At 40.0% G+C, this 14,404-nt stretch overlaps 1 protein-coding gene across 1 annotated transcript in view; it reads left to right on the plus strand.

The window, feature by feature from the left end:
- LOC117369807 (protein sidekick-1-like) overlaps positions 1–14,404 on the plus strand; it is a 261,478-nt gene that overhangs the window by 134,351 nt on the left and 112,723 nt on the right. Inside the window, exons 3-5 of the mRNA XM_055222923.1 lie at positions 4,601–4,757; positions 9,294–9,400; positions 11,092–11,239. Of these exons, the coding sequence (XP_055078898.1) occupies positions 4,601–4,757; positions 9,294–9,400; positions 11,092–11,239 (412 nt within the window). The remainder of the gene's footprint in view (positions 1–4,600; positions 4,758–9,293; positions 9,401–11,091; positions 11,240–14,404) is intronic.

A 14,404-nucleotide genomic window follows, 5' to 3' on the forward strand; every position in this document is an offset into this window, starting at 1 on the left:
GGCTCTGGCTGTGGCTCTGGCTGTGGCTGTGGCTCTGGCTGTGGCTCCGGCTGACACTCTTGCGATCCTGTTGTTGTCAGCCTGTCATTTGGTGTCACATGTGATAATGAGAGCTGGTCAGTATAGTCGCCTCGGTAGCAGACGGCTGTCAATCAAAACTCCTCTGACGCGTGATTGGACAGGGACACATTAGGCCCGGAGCGATTTGTGCTGCCAATGTTTCTGTGAAGGGAGTCTACTGTTGATGTATTGGCAGTTTAGAAGCATTCACAGACAGAGTAAATAATATTGTGATTGTTGATTTGAAATGCTACAAAAAAGAGACCTGAGTAAAATAGAAAATGGGAAAAATTTAATGGGACAGACACTCTGTTTGTAGAGCTCAGTTGTGGTGTTATTTACAATGAACTGACAGACATTATTTTCAGTATTTACTGTTGTGCACCTCGACAGTATTGAGTTCAGAATGGAGATGAACGAGAGTTCAACATGTTCTGAGAGTTTGATTCTGAGTGCACAAGGCGCAATAAATGTTCTATTCTTATAATCCACAGCGGTCATGCAAAAGACATGAGAGTTCAACACGAGAGTTCCAGAGAAAGGGCAATGTGTCAAAGTCCAGCACAGTTCATTAAGTGTCCACAGCAGAGGGCGATAGGTGTGTGTGAGCGTGTGTGGAGGAGCGGCTGCAACGCCTCCTATTGCAGCCATCCAGGTTCTGGAGTATCCAGTTTCTGGAACCTGGTCTGTGCAAATCAGGACCAGCAATAAGTACTACAGTATTTAAGTATCACAACAAGCAGCAATTTGTCATAATAATCATCCATATATGTACATGTATAAATATTTGTACTCCATAGAATAGTAAAACATTTTCCATTAGCAATAGTCAACAACACATTTTAGCTTAGTTTAGTACATTTCTGTGGGATAGACATAGGCCTCTTTTTCCCTGTACAATTGGGAAACGGGTATTAGTGTTTCAAAAAGGAAGGCTTTTTATTTATTTAGTGATTTAATTTTAGTTTAGTTTATTTTTTGAGTACTCAAAATTACATGTTGACCTTATTATGTCACTTTTTTCTATTTAATTATTATATGATTCAAAGCAAGTGATTTTGATTTTAAAATATACTCATTCAGTTAGCATACAATAGTCAAATGGAAAAAGGTGACATAATACATTTAAATAGTGTCAATGGATAATTTTTGACTGCACATAAATAATTTAAACGTGCAAAAATCTTCTCTTAGTAACTGTGTTTTTGTGAGAATTCTAAACCTAAAACACAAAACAATGAAAATCTTGCAACCCATTTTTTCTTATTTTTGTGCCAGTAATATACAAGAACATTTTCAAGTTGATTTTTATTTTGGACACAACTATTCCCTTTTTGTTCTATTTCTATTTGGAAAAAAAAAAAACACAAAAATCATGACATTAGCCCCCTCTGCACTATGCTGAAATCACTGCACCTGCGTCCCCTGCAAGTCTCCTGTTGCCTTTGTGCCTCTGAGCCAAGCACCTCCGCAGCCAACCCCAAGCACTACCAGAGAGCCATTTGATTGGACCTTTAGTGTAGGATCAGACACAAGCGTCGTAGGCGTTTGTTGGTGTGAATGCTGTTTGCCAAGCTACCTGCTTTCATTTGCGAGCATTAATCAAAGTAAAATGGAGCCCGCGGCACAGCAGATGGCTTTGGAGAACAAATGTTGAGCAATCCAACTGCATCAATCATCAACCACAACAAAAAAAAACAACAAAAAAAACACTCGGACTTGGAAAAACATTTAGCTGCGCACTTTTAAATGCATGTAATTTGTTGTGATTCGGGCAGCAGTGGTTCATTTGTTAGAGGCAGGCATCCACAAACGGAAAGGTTGTAGGTTCAATCTCAGTTATGCATATTGATATTGTGTCTCTGGGCAAGACACCTAGCTTGGATTGCAATTTGACTTTCTCCATGTCTATTATAGAGAAAGAAATAATAGTGGAGCTTTTTTCAAGGTGGCACTGACAGATATTGAGACCTTGAAAACAGGATAGAACAGGGTTACTCAAGCATGCAAGGATTACTCAGAATACAAACTAATGACGAAGAAACATAAACAGCTCATTAAGCAAATTTAGCATAATATTTTTCTTTTTAAAAAACGTTTGCAATACATGGACGAGGCTAGCTACACTAAGACTTCTGCACCAGTATAACTACAGTAAAGGTTAATGGTGTTGACATGTGTGGCGCTGGTGAGAGATGCCGTTGACACAGAATGAGAGCCATGTCTCTGCCATTAAGCCCCACGACAACTGTGACTACAGAGGTATCCACTGGGGAGAGAATGAATAATACACTAATGTAAAGAACTTTGAGAAACGTTTAAAGTTATTCATTTAACCCATTGTTGTATAATTGTATTACTTCTCAATCATAATTATTTTATCTTTAAACAATAGTGGTCATTTCAGCATTGTTTTTGAAATCAGGACATTTCTGCTCCCATCCAGAAGCCATTTTCAATTTGATGGAAGTGGCTTGAGATACTCTGAGCTAACCAAGTTCAGCCCCATAGGGAGGAGTTTTAAAGTGAATCTGGTCTGCTCTTGTTTAGTAGCTAACATCATCGTAGACATGTTGTGCATTGGCTGTCTCTCCTGCCGCATTGTTAAGTGCATTTGATTGGCTTGTACTATATTAACTAGCAGAAAAGTTAAACAGCTTTTATGCAAGGTTTGAAGTTTCACACCCCTCCCCCTCCTCCCCCACCATCATGGACATGACCTCCAAACCCACCTCCTCCCCCACTGCCCTCACAGTTTTGGAGCAGGACATGACTAAGCTTTTCAGGAAGCAGAACCCCTGTAAGACCACGGGCCCAGACGGTGTCTCTCCTTCCACCCTTAGACACTGTGCTGAGGAACTGGCTCCTGTCTTCACGGACATTTTTAACACCTCCCTGGAGTCATGTCACGTCCCAGCCTGCTTCAAGCTGTCCACCATCATGCCCGTCCCCAAGAAGCCCAGGGTCACTGGACTTAATGACTACAGACCTGTGGCGCTGACGTCCGTAGTCATGAAGTCACTTGAGCGCCTGGTCCTGCACCACCTCAAGTCCTTCACCTCCCCCCTTCTGGACCCTCTGCAGTTTGCCTACAGAGCCAATCGTTCTGTAGACGATGCCATTAACCTGGCCCTTCACTTCATCCTCCAGCATCTGGACTCCCCGTGAACCTACGCCAGGATCCTGTTCGTGGACTTCAGCTCTGCATTCAACACCACCCTCCCTGCTCTGCTCCAGGACAAGCTCGCTCAGCTCAATGTGTCTGACTCCACCTGCAGGTGGATCACTGACTTCCTGACGGACAGGAGGCAGCGCGTGCGGCTGGGGAAGAATGTCTCGGACACTCGGACTATCAGCACAGGATCTCCACAGGGCTGTGTACTTTCTCCCCTGCTCTTCTCCTTGTACACCAACTGTTGCACCTCCAGCCACGACTCCGTCAAACTGGTTAAGTTTGCGGATGACACCACCCTCATTGGACTCATCTCGGACGGCGATGAGTCTGCCTACAAGAGGGAGGTGGACCGGCTGGTGTCCTGGTGCAGCAGCAACAACCTGGAGCTTAACGCCTAGAAGACAGTGGAGATGATTTTGGACTTCAGGAAAGTCACAGCTTCCTGCCTCCCCTCACCCTGACAGACTCCCCCATCACCACTGTGGACTCTTTCCGCTTCCTGGGCACCTGCATCACCCAGGATCTCAAGTGGGAGCCGACCATCAGCTCCCTCATCAAGAAAGCCCAGCAGAGGATGTTCCACCTGCGGCAGCTGAGGAAACGCAAGCTGCCAGTCCAGATGATGGTGCAGTTTTACACTTCCATCATTGAGTCCATCCTCACCTCCTCCATCACTGTGTGGTTCTCTGGGGCCACTGCCAGGGACAGACAGAGACTGCAGCGCATTGTGCGCTCTGCTGAGAAGGTGATTGGCTGCAGCCTTCCATCTATACAGGACCTGTACGTCTCCAGGACTCGGGGGCGAGCAGGCCGTATAGCAGCTGACACTTCTCACCCTGGACATGGACTATTTGAGCCACTTCCCTCTGGCAGGAGGCTACGGTCCATTGGGACCAGAACCTTTCTTCCCCTCTGCCGTTTGTCTCATGAACACTTTATAATATTTGCACAAAACTGGACACTTTATAACACCGGTCACTTTAATAAGTCATGTTTGCACTGTTGTTCTGATGCTGTTGTATATATTTTCTACCTTAAGTATTTTATTTTATTTTTACGCATATCTTTTTTTTTTACTTGCATGCCCTTATTTGTATTTGTATTTATTCAGTGTGTTTTATGTTTTATTTTGCACTTTATCACCAAAATAAGTTCCTAGTTTGTGAACTGTGTTCACAAACGATGGCAATAAAAGGATTCTGATTCTGATGGAACCACTCTTGGACGAATGAGCGATTACACTATCTTGTTTCTTCTTTCAATCATGGTATTTGATTGACCTGTTCCAGAGAAAAGAGATACAAATGTATGTTCTTAGAGTCCAAGCCGCATAAGTAAAGTAAATGTGTGTATTTCTTATTGCAGAAGTGGCACCATACCTGCGTGGCACCGCCCGTGTCCAGCAGGTGGTGCTGGAGGGGAATAGACTGGTGCTGAGCTGCTTGGCCGGAGGGAGCTGGCCCCTGGAGTACCGCTGGAGCTTCAACGGCACCAATATCACTGACTGGTCTCCTCAGTACAGGTCAGTCTTGGAGGTTCTACACACTCTGGACAACTCAGTAGCCTCATACATTTATATACAGGTGGTGCTGTTTTGTACGCAAGTGCTCCCTTTGCTGATCAGGTGCTTTTAAAACTGCAGCAAGATTTTAATGAAAAGAAAAATTCCATCATAACTCTTAAATTATCTTTGAATGCACATAAAATATTTACCATTTAAGTGATGTGCAAGCTACAAATCTTTATACACTAAATGGTACATCGATTGAGAGTCACCAGTTAAAAATTTCTTGGATTTTGGCTTGACAAAAACTTCCTTTAAATTACATATCTCGGACTTATGTAACAGCCTAAAATCAAAATGATATTTTATCACAGAAACAAATCCAGGAAAGAAATTGTTCAAGCAACCTTTCGTTGTATCCTGGATTATGGGGATGTGGTGTAAATGCAGACTTCGGCCTTTGAAACTGCTAGAGCCGCTCTTTCATTCGGCCCTTTTTTTCATAACAGGTGATGGATTTGAAACCCATCACTGTGTTCTCTGTGGAAAAATGGGTTGGCCTTTGCTGTCTGTTAGAAGAGAACAGCATTTATCTATTATCTATTTACCAAAGTTTGCACTAGTGTGGCTATGTTTCAATAATTGCCAGAAACAGCCTTAGTTCACCATTACAACCAATATTAGTTAGAGTTTGCAAAAACAGTTTCACAGCCTTTATTTGCGTAAATTCTCCAAACTTTGTTGCCAGACACAATTTAGACTAAAGTCAGTTGACCTCGAGGTTTCTCTGCACGGATCTGTTTGCTCAGATTTATAGCAATTCAACTGCTGCCTCTACGACCTGAGCCCAGATAAAACAAAAAAAAAGGATGGCTGGATTTTCACAAACCTTGGGCACATATTTAACATAAAATTTACATATGCACTTAAAAAGATAGCATATTAGCTGTGACCTGTTTAAGTAGAGGTTGCCATAGTAAGAGACCAATAATTGAGCAACAATACTTTACAGAGATGCGTGGGTCTGGAACAGTATCCCGTCTCCCTGGTTTCAGATTGGCGTGAGTGACAGGCGGATTAACCAATCAGAGAAAGAGATAGCGTTATTATGCAGTCTATCCAGTAGTTGCATTTCTGTGTGGATGGATTGTTGAACACTCCACAGTAGGACTGTCAAAAGTAATGAAAATCAGATACTAATCAACACTAGTACTGAACTAGATATTCATTTATCAATCAAAAAATCACATGTGACCAAAATGTTCTTTCCCTGAACAGTTTTAGAATTATTATAAGCTTTAGTAGCACTAGTATAAGACCACATGTTAACATTAAGAAAGTACTATTATTTTGTTGAAAATGTCATTCTGTTGTCTTACAATCATTATCAAAATTGGTTCTGATCTTAAAACGTGTGAAATTTTAGAATGATGACAGCACTTCCCCATCGCAACTCATGCATGGTGCGTTCATGCATTGACAGAACGTTTTACCTTTTTACCTTTACCTTGAAGAGGAAGAAGCATCTATCTGTTAGCAGTGTAGCACATACTGACTAAACCCACAGTTTGTAAGAGTTAAACAAACCCATATTTTACCCTGGTCTTGGGCAACTATGACAAATGTACTTCCGAATAGAGCGAAGCCGAGCCAGCAGATTTCAGCAGATTGGGCAGTGTCCAGGAGGAGGGTACTATTGGACAGATAGAACTGCTTAGTAACTCTATGTTCCCAAAGGCACCACTGTTAGTAGCTGTTATACGGCCAGCTGCTGTTAGCCACTCGTGGTTAGGTTTATGGGCAAAACAAAATGTCCAATAATAGGAACACAATGTTATTAGGGATCTTGGCAACATGTCTGCATTTAAATAATTGGCTTTGGATGAAATGTGGAAAAGCATATAAAACTGAGCTATATTCTGTAACTGAAATGGATGATACAAAAAGGAGACATATGTGATATATTGATTGAGACTGTAAAGAAGTTATGATCACTGATAAAATATACCTCTTGTCGTTTTTTCACATTATCACCTATTCAGATTGTCGTCTTCCCCCTAAAAAAAATTAAAACCAGGACAGTGGTTAGACTTTTTACTTAATTTGGAGTTTTAAGCAATAGACACCTTGTTTCAACAGGTATCCTCCAATACTGGGAACTGGGGTTAGGTCGCCATCTACTGGCAATAGAGGTAATTCCAATTCAATAAACAACCCTCAACTAGGGTTAGCTACTTTTTTTCGCGACATGCTAACAGAAACATGCTGTTGCAGTGATCGCAATTTTATGTGGACCTAGAAATTGTGCAGGAAACATCAGGACTTTTACCTTTTACATCACAAAACTGGAAAATTCAAAATTTGATGGGACAGGATTCATCAATCAAATGTAAATAAAGCAAAATACAACTTCAGGTATGTTTTTCATGAAGAAACAATGTTATAACATGATAAAAAACTCCAAAAAGTCAATTTTCCAAAATATGTGTTCTTTAAGGCTTCACCTAAAGATGATTCTTGTTTTAGCCTAGGATTTAAGTATAAGCCTTGGCTGAAGTAACTCTGATGGAATACTCCTAGAGTCCTTTTGGTTTTAGTCATAGCAACTGGTAACCTAAATAAGGGACTCATGTGACGTTCATCCTGCTTTCTGATTGGATGATCATCTTGAGAATCAAAAAGTCTAATTGTAATGTTGTTGTTTTTTTTTTTTTTTATATATAATTATGAATACATTGCAATTATTATCAGTACAATATTGAACCTTGTATCTGGTGACATGGATGTTCATGAAATCTGAAATACAAATTTTATATACCCTCCCTTTAAAATGTATTCTATCTGTAACAAAACAAAAAATTATGTTCATTCTATTGGTTTAAATTGGTTTATCTGTCAAAAAATGTCCAAAGTCAGACAGAAGTCTAACATAGAAGCTTTATAAATTTTAATAATTATAATTCTAAAAGCTGATTAAAATTTGTCACGCCATGAATTTGACCATCCCTTTACACCTTTTGGAAAGACACGGACTTGTTGGACTGAAATTCCTCATTTGGACCTGTACTTGAATGGTCTTTAGCTGTTGTTAAAATGGATAGTTAGGCACACAAAGATGATGCACCCGATTCCCATCCAATTTCATGAGAACAGATGGGCTCTTTCATACGAATCAATGTGTTTCGGTTTTGTGTACACTGGCAACGTGCACCAACAGCCGGGGAGTTAAACCCTCAACCCCTTCTGGACTTCATAATGAGCCCCGTAGTGATGTCCGATCTGCTATCCCTGTGTGTAAGTGGCTGCCAAATCCTCCATTAGACAAGCATAACGCTGCAAAATAATAATAAAAATGTTGGTAACACATTGTTTGGCACAGAGGGTACTCCTGGGCGTCTCCTCCCCCTCGTCTGGTGCTTTGGGGCTGGGACGAGTGGACCTTGCTCAGATCAAGGTTAGGGAGTTAGGAGTGGGCACATATGGACATGCAATTGCAAATCGGGGTGGGACAAGTATTAAAGCATTAATAAATTGGTAAAAGGAATATCAAGCATGGGTTAAGTTGTACAGGTATTATGTAAATGTTTTTGGAGCTTAGTGCAATAGTTTCATTAGTGGGATGCATGCTGATTCTGTTGTGATAGCGATCTGAAGGGAGAGTGACTTAGCACAGAGAGCCTGACTATATAATATGTTATGTCTTAGCAGTTAATACCTTGTGGATTTATAATACCCCCTTTAACTCTAGGTTAGAGTTGTATTAACTTGAACATTTTATAACATTTTTGGCTAGCTTTGAGATTAGCATGCAATAAAAAACAAACAATGGGGTTGGCCTGAGAGAAGTTTTACAAACCCATTAGCAAATAGGTAAAATTAGATAGAAAGGCACGTAATGGGGAGAGGGGGGTGGGGTTAAATAATCTAAATCCATAAAAGTCTGAAGAAATATCTCATATATAAACTAGTTAAAAGGTCTCAGGTCTCAGCACTGTAATGCTAAATTAACTTAAACTAAAACATTTCTTACACTATCTTTTGTATTTTCACTTTGTAACAGCCACCTTCCTGTTTTATTTTGAAGAGTTTGCATACGTCCTGTCTAGCTAGCATCTTGAGTGAGAGTTAGCTTGGCAACAGAAAAGATAATAAAAGCTGAATTAACATGACCTTTGCATTAGCTGTCCTTTTGACAAGGCGTTTGGCTAACATGTAAGTACTTGGTAAATTACATAATGTTTTACGCTCTTTATATAGTCGCATTTAATCTGCAGGATTACTGAAACATGCATGAATATATCTCAACACAAAAATAAAATTCAAAAAAGTAAGTAGCTCTGATAAACATTCTTTTTTCTCATGAATTTCAGATAGAAGTCCATATATATATATTTTAATTAGAAAAAATTAAAGCATTATCAAAAATTGTGTCAAATTGTCATCAAATCAATTTGACCATATCTTTCATGTATTTTTTTTTTCTTTCCAGTGTGATCATGAACTTAACCACGACCTTTGACCCTGACCTTGTGTACGTATATGTGTGTGTTGCAGATTGTCCATAGAGCAGACGCAGCGTTTGGATGCGGGCCTGTACCAGTGTGTGGTGAGGAACCGGATGGGAGCGATCATACACTGGAAGACCCAAGTGCACGTGGCCTGTGAGTACACTGTGTTTACTATACTTAATCCAGCATCTCCTTCACCATCAGCCAGTCTGACGCTAATCACAATTTAGAATCACAATCGCAGCACCATTTCAAAGGAATGACAAGAACATCTCAAATTGTACAGGAACAAAAAGGAAAAGTAAAGCTTAACGTCTCATTTATGTGAAGTCTATTTTTGATGGATGCCGCAGTGGTATTAATGATTTTGTAAATGCCACACAGATATAGCCACACAGAAGACAAACACAGTAAAACAGTTTTCAAGTTTTCAGTGGCACGTTATTGTATCAAGACGGAACCTTTTATTTCCTCGTTTCTGGTATACCAAAAACAGAGATGGATGTCAACGCCGGCCAACTTAGCTGGCCAAAACATTTCTGAAAGGAAGTGAACAATAATTAGGATTCTCGTAATACACAGGGAAGTGAGGAATAACTTTGGACCACTGCAAGCTTTTTAAAATGAACTATTTCTGTTTTTCACAAATAAATTGGGTACCTTTAGTCTTATTATTACTATGATATTTTTGTGTTTCCAAAAATAGCAGGACTTAAAATATAAATAGAAATACTACAAATTGAAGTCTTACTATAATGGTACATGGTTTTGTCAGAATACAGAAAGAAACAGGTTAAAATGTGCCATATTGCCCTTTCCCCCCTACCAGTATTGTTTTTTGCTTTGTGCTTGCTGTGCTAACTTTCTTATAGTCCCATTGCACTGTTATCATGACACTAAAACTCTATTCTGAGGCTCAGGAATAGACTCGATATTCAATACTGATTCCGATACTATGATCATAAAAAAACAAAACGAAAAAAAAACAACTTAGAAAATAGACAATTTAAATAATAGAAATCATTTTCAGCATTAAATAACAGTATTTTCTTTTATGCTATGTGGATTTATATCTGCGTAATCCCTCAGTTGTAGGTTCCATAGTGGTCCATGGGTGTATACTCGTTAATGTGTCCCATACTTTCATTCTAAAGCTATTCAGAAAAGGTTCATTTTCGTCCTGTGAATGTGACTTTTTTAGTATCGATACTTGCTCAAATGAGTTTCTAGTTTCGATACTAGTTTTAGTGTTGTTACATATCTGATATTCGATTCGTCAACCCTATCCCATTGTGACCTATAATACATTTTTATGTTATTGTTATGAATAGAACTGGAGGAATAATAAAAAAGCATTATGTGTTTTGTTTTTAATGAAAGACGGGGGCAGGACTCAATAACTTTCCTCTTCCCACTCTTTTTCCAGCTTAAATAAGAAGAATTTGTTTTATGTGTTTATTGGAGACATGTATATTTACTTTCCTGACTCGCTTGGAATAAATAGATGAAATGAATGGTGCCAGGAACAATAGGTACCCGGGCAAATACTACCACAAAGTTTGTAAAAAATGTCCTCAGTGTTTTTTTTTTTTCTTTCATTAAAGTATTCAAAGTAAAGGCAGTGCTAGTATACATTTACAGTAGCACATAATACTTTTGAAGTAGCAATTACAGTGACAAAGGTGTATACTTTTTTACAGATAACTTTTCACTTCTACAAATATAGTGTCTCTTGATGAAGTTTTAACCCACTCTTTCCTCTCCAGTTTAACTTATGATAAAATATACTCTAGTTTTATTTGTTAACTTGCACATTTTCACATTTTGCCTGATTTTTCTTCCAGATTTGGGGAACTACTCGGGTGAGGACCAGAGAAAGACAGTTACACAGGGCAGGGCTACGGTGCTCAGCTCTCCTCCGCTGGCGTCGTACCCCCAGGCTGTGGTCACATGGTACAAGGACGGTCAAAAGATCATCCCCAACAACAGACTGTAAGCACTTGTATTTTAAGTTGCTGTATTGATTATTTTGAATTTCCAAATCAAATGGTGGGCGGGGGCAACTGTAGACTAGTACATAATAGTAATATCTAAACAGAACATACTTTTTTGACAGTACTAATTGAAATGACTGTAGCCCTGCAATGTTTTTGGGATCCAGAACACACACTTCTCCCACACTTGATGAAGATGTGAGTCTGGTCACTGGTGAATCTCCTTGGGTTCAGATGGGCGTGACTGACAGGTAAATTAGCCAATGGTCCATCTGCTTCAAAACAAAAATGTCTGGACTGAATGGGGACTGAAAATGACCAATGAGCACCGCACTAATCTGAGGTGATAGAAATTGTGATGGGTGACCAATGAGCTCCTTTGTTTCACGTGTCACTGAAATAAACACATCTGATTGCACAGCCTTGTTTCAGTCTGACTCGAGGTGTCTGAGGGAGTGGTGATAGGTATATACAAAACACAGAAAGAGATGATTCTGGACTTGGCAGGTAACTACTATATTATTGTTTTGCCTTTGACAGTGGTACTCCATTGTGCACACTAGTTTGCTGCCAAGTTTCATACTGAATTAAAGGCTGTTCAGAACTTTTTCTTCAGTGTCATATATTCTTTGAAGATAGCCTTGATTCCTTATAGAAAAGTCCAATTAACACCTCTAGTTTGATGCCACCTGTCGCCTACATCCTTTCAATTTCCACTCACTTTGAACTGATTCCCCATTGTTACCATTGTTCTCCTGGCTAGCTTCCCAACATTTTTGCTCTGTATAATCATCATGCTATTCTGATGAAGTGCTCCTCTGGTGTGGTAGATTGTTGTTCTATAGTTGGAGTCTGCAGGAGCAGTTGAAAGAAATCAAAGAGAAAAGGGCTCTGGGAATATTGAAGGGCTTAACACAATACTATGACGATATTATGAATTCTATATAGGATTTTCTTAGTTTAGTTTAATAAAATAACTTGTTTATTGATACAAAATGGGAATTGCTTGGACACAGTGGCTCATATATAAAAAAAATAATAACATGTATGGCTTAAGAATGAGTTATTGTACTGTTGTATGGATTATAAGGTTATCTATGACACAAGGGTGAGTTGTTGTTGCCTGGCAAATCCAGAATGATATCTCCCTGTATTTTTTATACACATTGATATCAGTCTGGTCCCCTTTGTCCTCCGTTTTGTCTCAAGCCCGGTCAAATGTGATCGTGCAGTCAGATTTGTTATTTTTTTAGTGACACATCACCGCAGATTAACAGAGTTTAATGCTTCATTGATTGATTCTGCAGAAATCCACGATGTTTTTCAACCCCCTGTCATATTTTTTTCCAAAACGGATGGACCATACGTGTCCCCGATCGGTTAATCCACCTGACAATCACTCCCATTTGAAAACCGGGAGTTTATCTATGACGCAAGGGTGAGCTGCTACAGTTTTAAAGATTATAAGGTTATTTTTTATTGATTGGAGTAATATTGTCTTTAAGATAACCCATAAAATACTTATTTTTATATTATATTTTTGCCAGTATCACCCACTACTAATATGGGGTTTGGAACTACTAGTAAAGAAAACGCAGTATCCGTCAGTACAATCAAAACAAGAAACTCCAAGCTTTCCAACGAGCTACACTAACAGGCGTATCTGTCATATGTGGAAACTACATTAGCCAATGACATCACCCTAATGCTAACCCAGTGCTGGCGAGTGCTAACACAGACTGGAGTGTGCAATGCAGTGTCATCCTTTGTGTTTGTGTGTGGAAGTTACACCAGCTGATCCCGGGTCCAGAGGGAGGACAGGGGCCAGATGGTGCTGACGTTTGGCTGTCGCTGCGGCTACCGTGCTGATGATGTGTTTATGAAGGCTATCGATCCAATATACATCACCGGGCCTGTCTCACCGCTAGCCAAACATGTTTAAATTTATGTCAGGCTGTGCGATGATGTATTGGGTACTGCGACTCCACTGCCCGGCATCCCATAATCACACATCTCGCTACGACAATGCGCATGTCCCCTTAGCCCCCGAGACCTCACAAGCTGTCACCCTCCCTCTTTCTCTCCTCACGCTTCAATGCTATTTCTCACTTTTGTTTTCCCCCCAATCACAACACAAAATTATTCTTCCATCAACACAGGAGCTGGCAGTGCGAACTCATTCCCCATCAGTGTCGCATTGGGCACATGATAGATGGTGAATAATTTCAAAAAGTCCATCACCAAAACACATTTTTCCCTCAAGGTTGCCATTTTGGGAAACCAAGTGTTAGATTGATGGTTGTTGAAAGCGAAACACTGCTCGATGATTCACGTGGCAACTGGAGAAGTTTCATAACTGTGATTTTTGGTGAGAGGAATTGCTTTTGCGTTTTCGAATTTGATTTGATGTATTTGCAAAAGTGTGCTCCCCAAAGGGTGTTTTATAACTCAGACAACAGCAACTTCACCAGTACTTATTACAATGATGTAGAATGGATAAACCTTGGAAGAATTATGTATTTGTTCAAAAGGTGGCGAAGAGGAGATGGAGAGGCTGAGGAGGCTGATATATCAGATGAGTCTAGAAAATCGGGACAAAACATTTTTGTAGAGTAATGTCTGGGCTGTACAGAAATGCAAAGGAACAGGTTCTGAATAAATTAGCATATTTCAGTATATATTTTAATTATTCAATTGTTGTTGAATCCCAGACTTCTCTCACCCCAGACACTTCCTTCAATTCCTCTGGGAGGTACCCCAAGGTGTTCTCAGGGACTCCTTCCAGTCGGACATACCTGTAACACCTCACCAGGAAGGCTTCCAGGAGACATTAGAACAGATGCCATCTCAGCAAATTCCTCTCAACATGGAGGAGCAGCCCTATTCCAAGCTAAAATGTGTGACTGAGCTCCTCACCCTATCTCTAAGGGAGCGCCCAGCCACCCTACGGAGAAAACTCATTTTGACCACTTGTATCTGCGATCTTGTCCTTTTACCCAAACCTAATGACCATAGGAGGGGTAGGAATGTAGATTGACAGTTAAATCAAGAGCTTTGCCTTTCAACTCAGCTCCTTCTTCACCACAATAATCCAATACAGCAACCACATCAGTGCAGATACTACACCAATCTGCCTGTCAATCTCGCGCTCCATTCTTCTCTC

Source organism: Periophthalmus magnuspinnatus, chromosome 1 (assembly GCF_009829125.3).
Source record: "Periophthalmus magnuspinnatus isolate fPerMag1 chromosome 1, fPerMag1.2.pri, whole genome shotgun sequence".
NCBI lineage: Eukaryota > Metazoa > Chordata > Actinopteri > Gobiiformes > Gobiidae > Periophthalmus > Periophthalmus magnuspinnatus.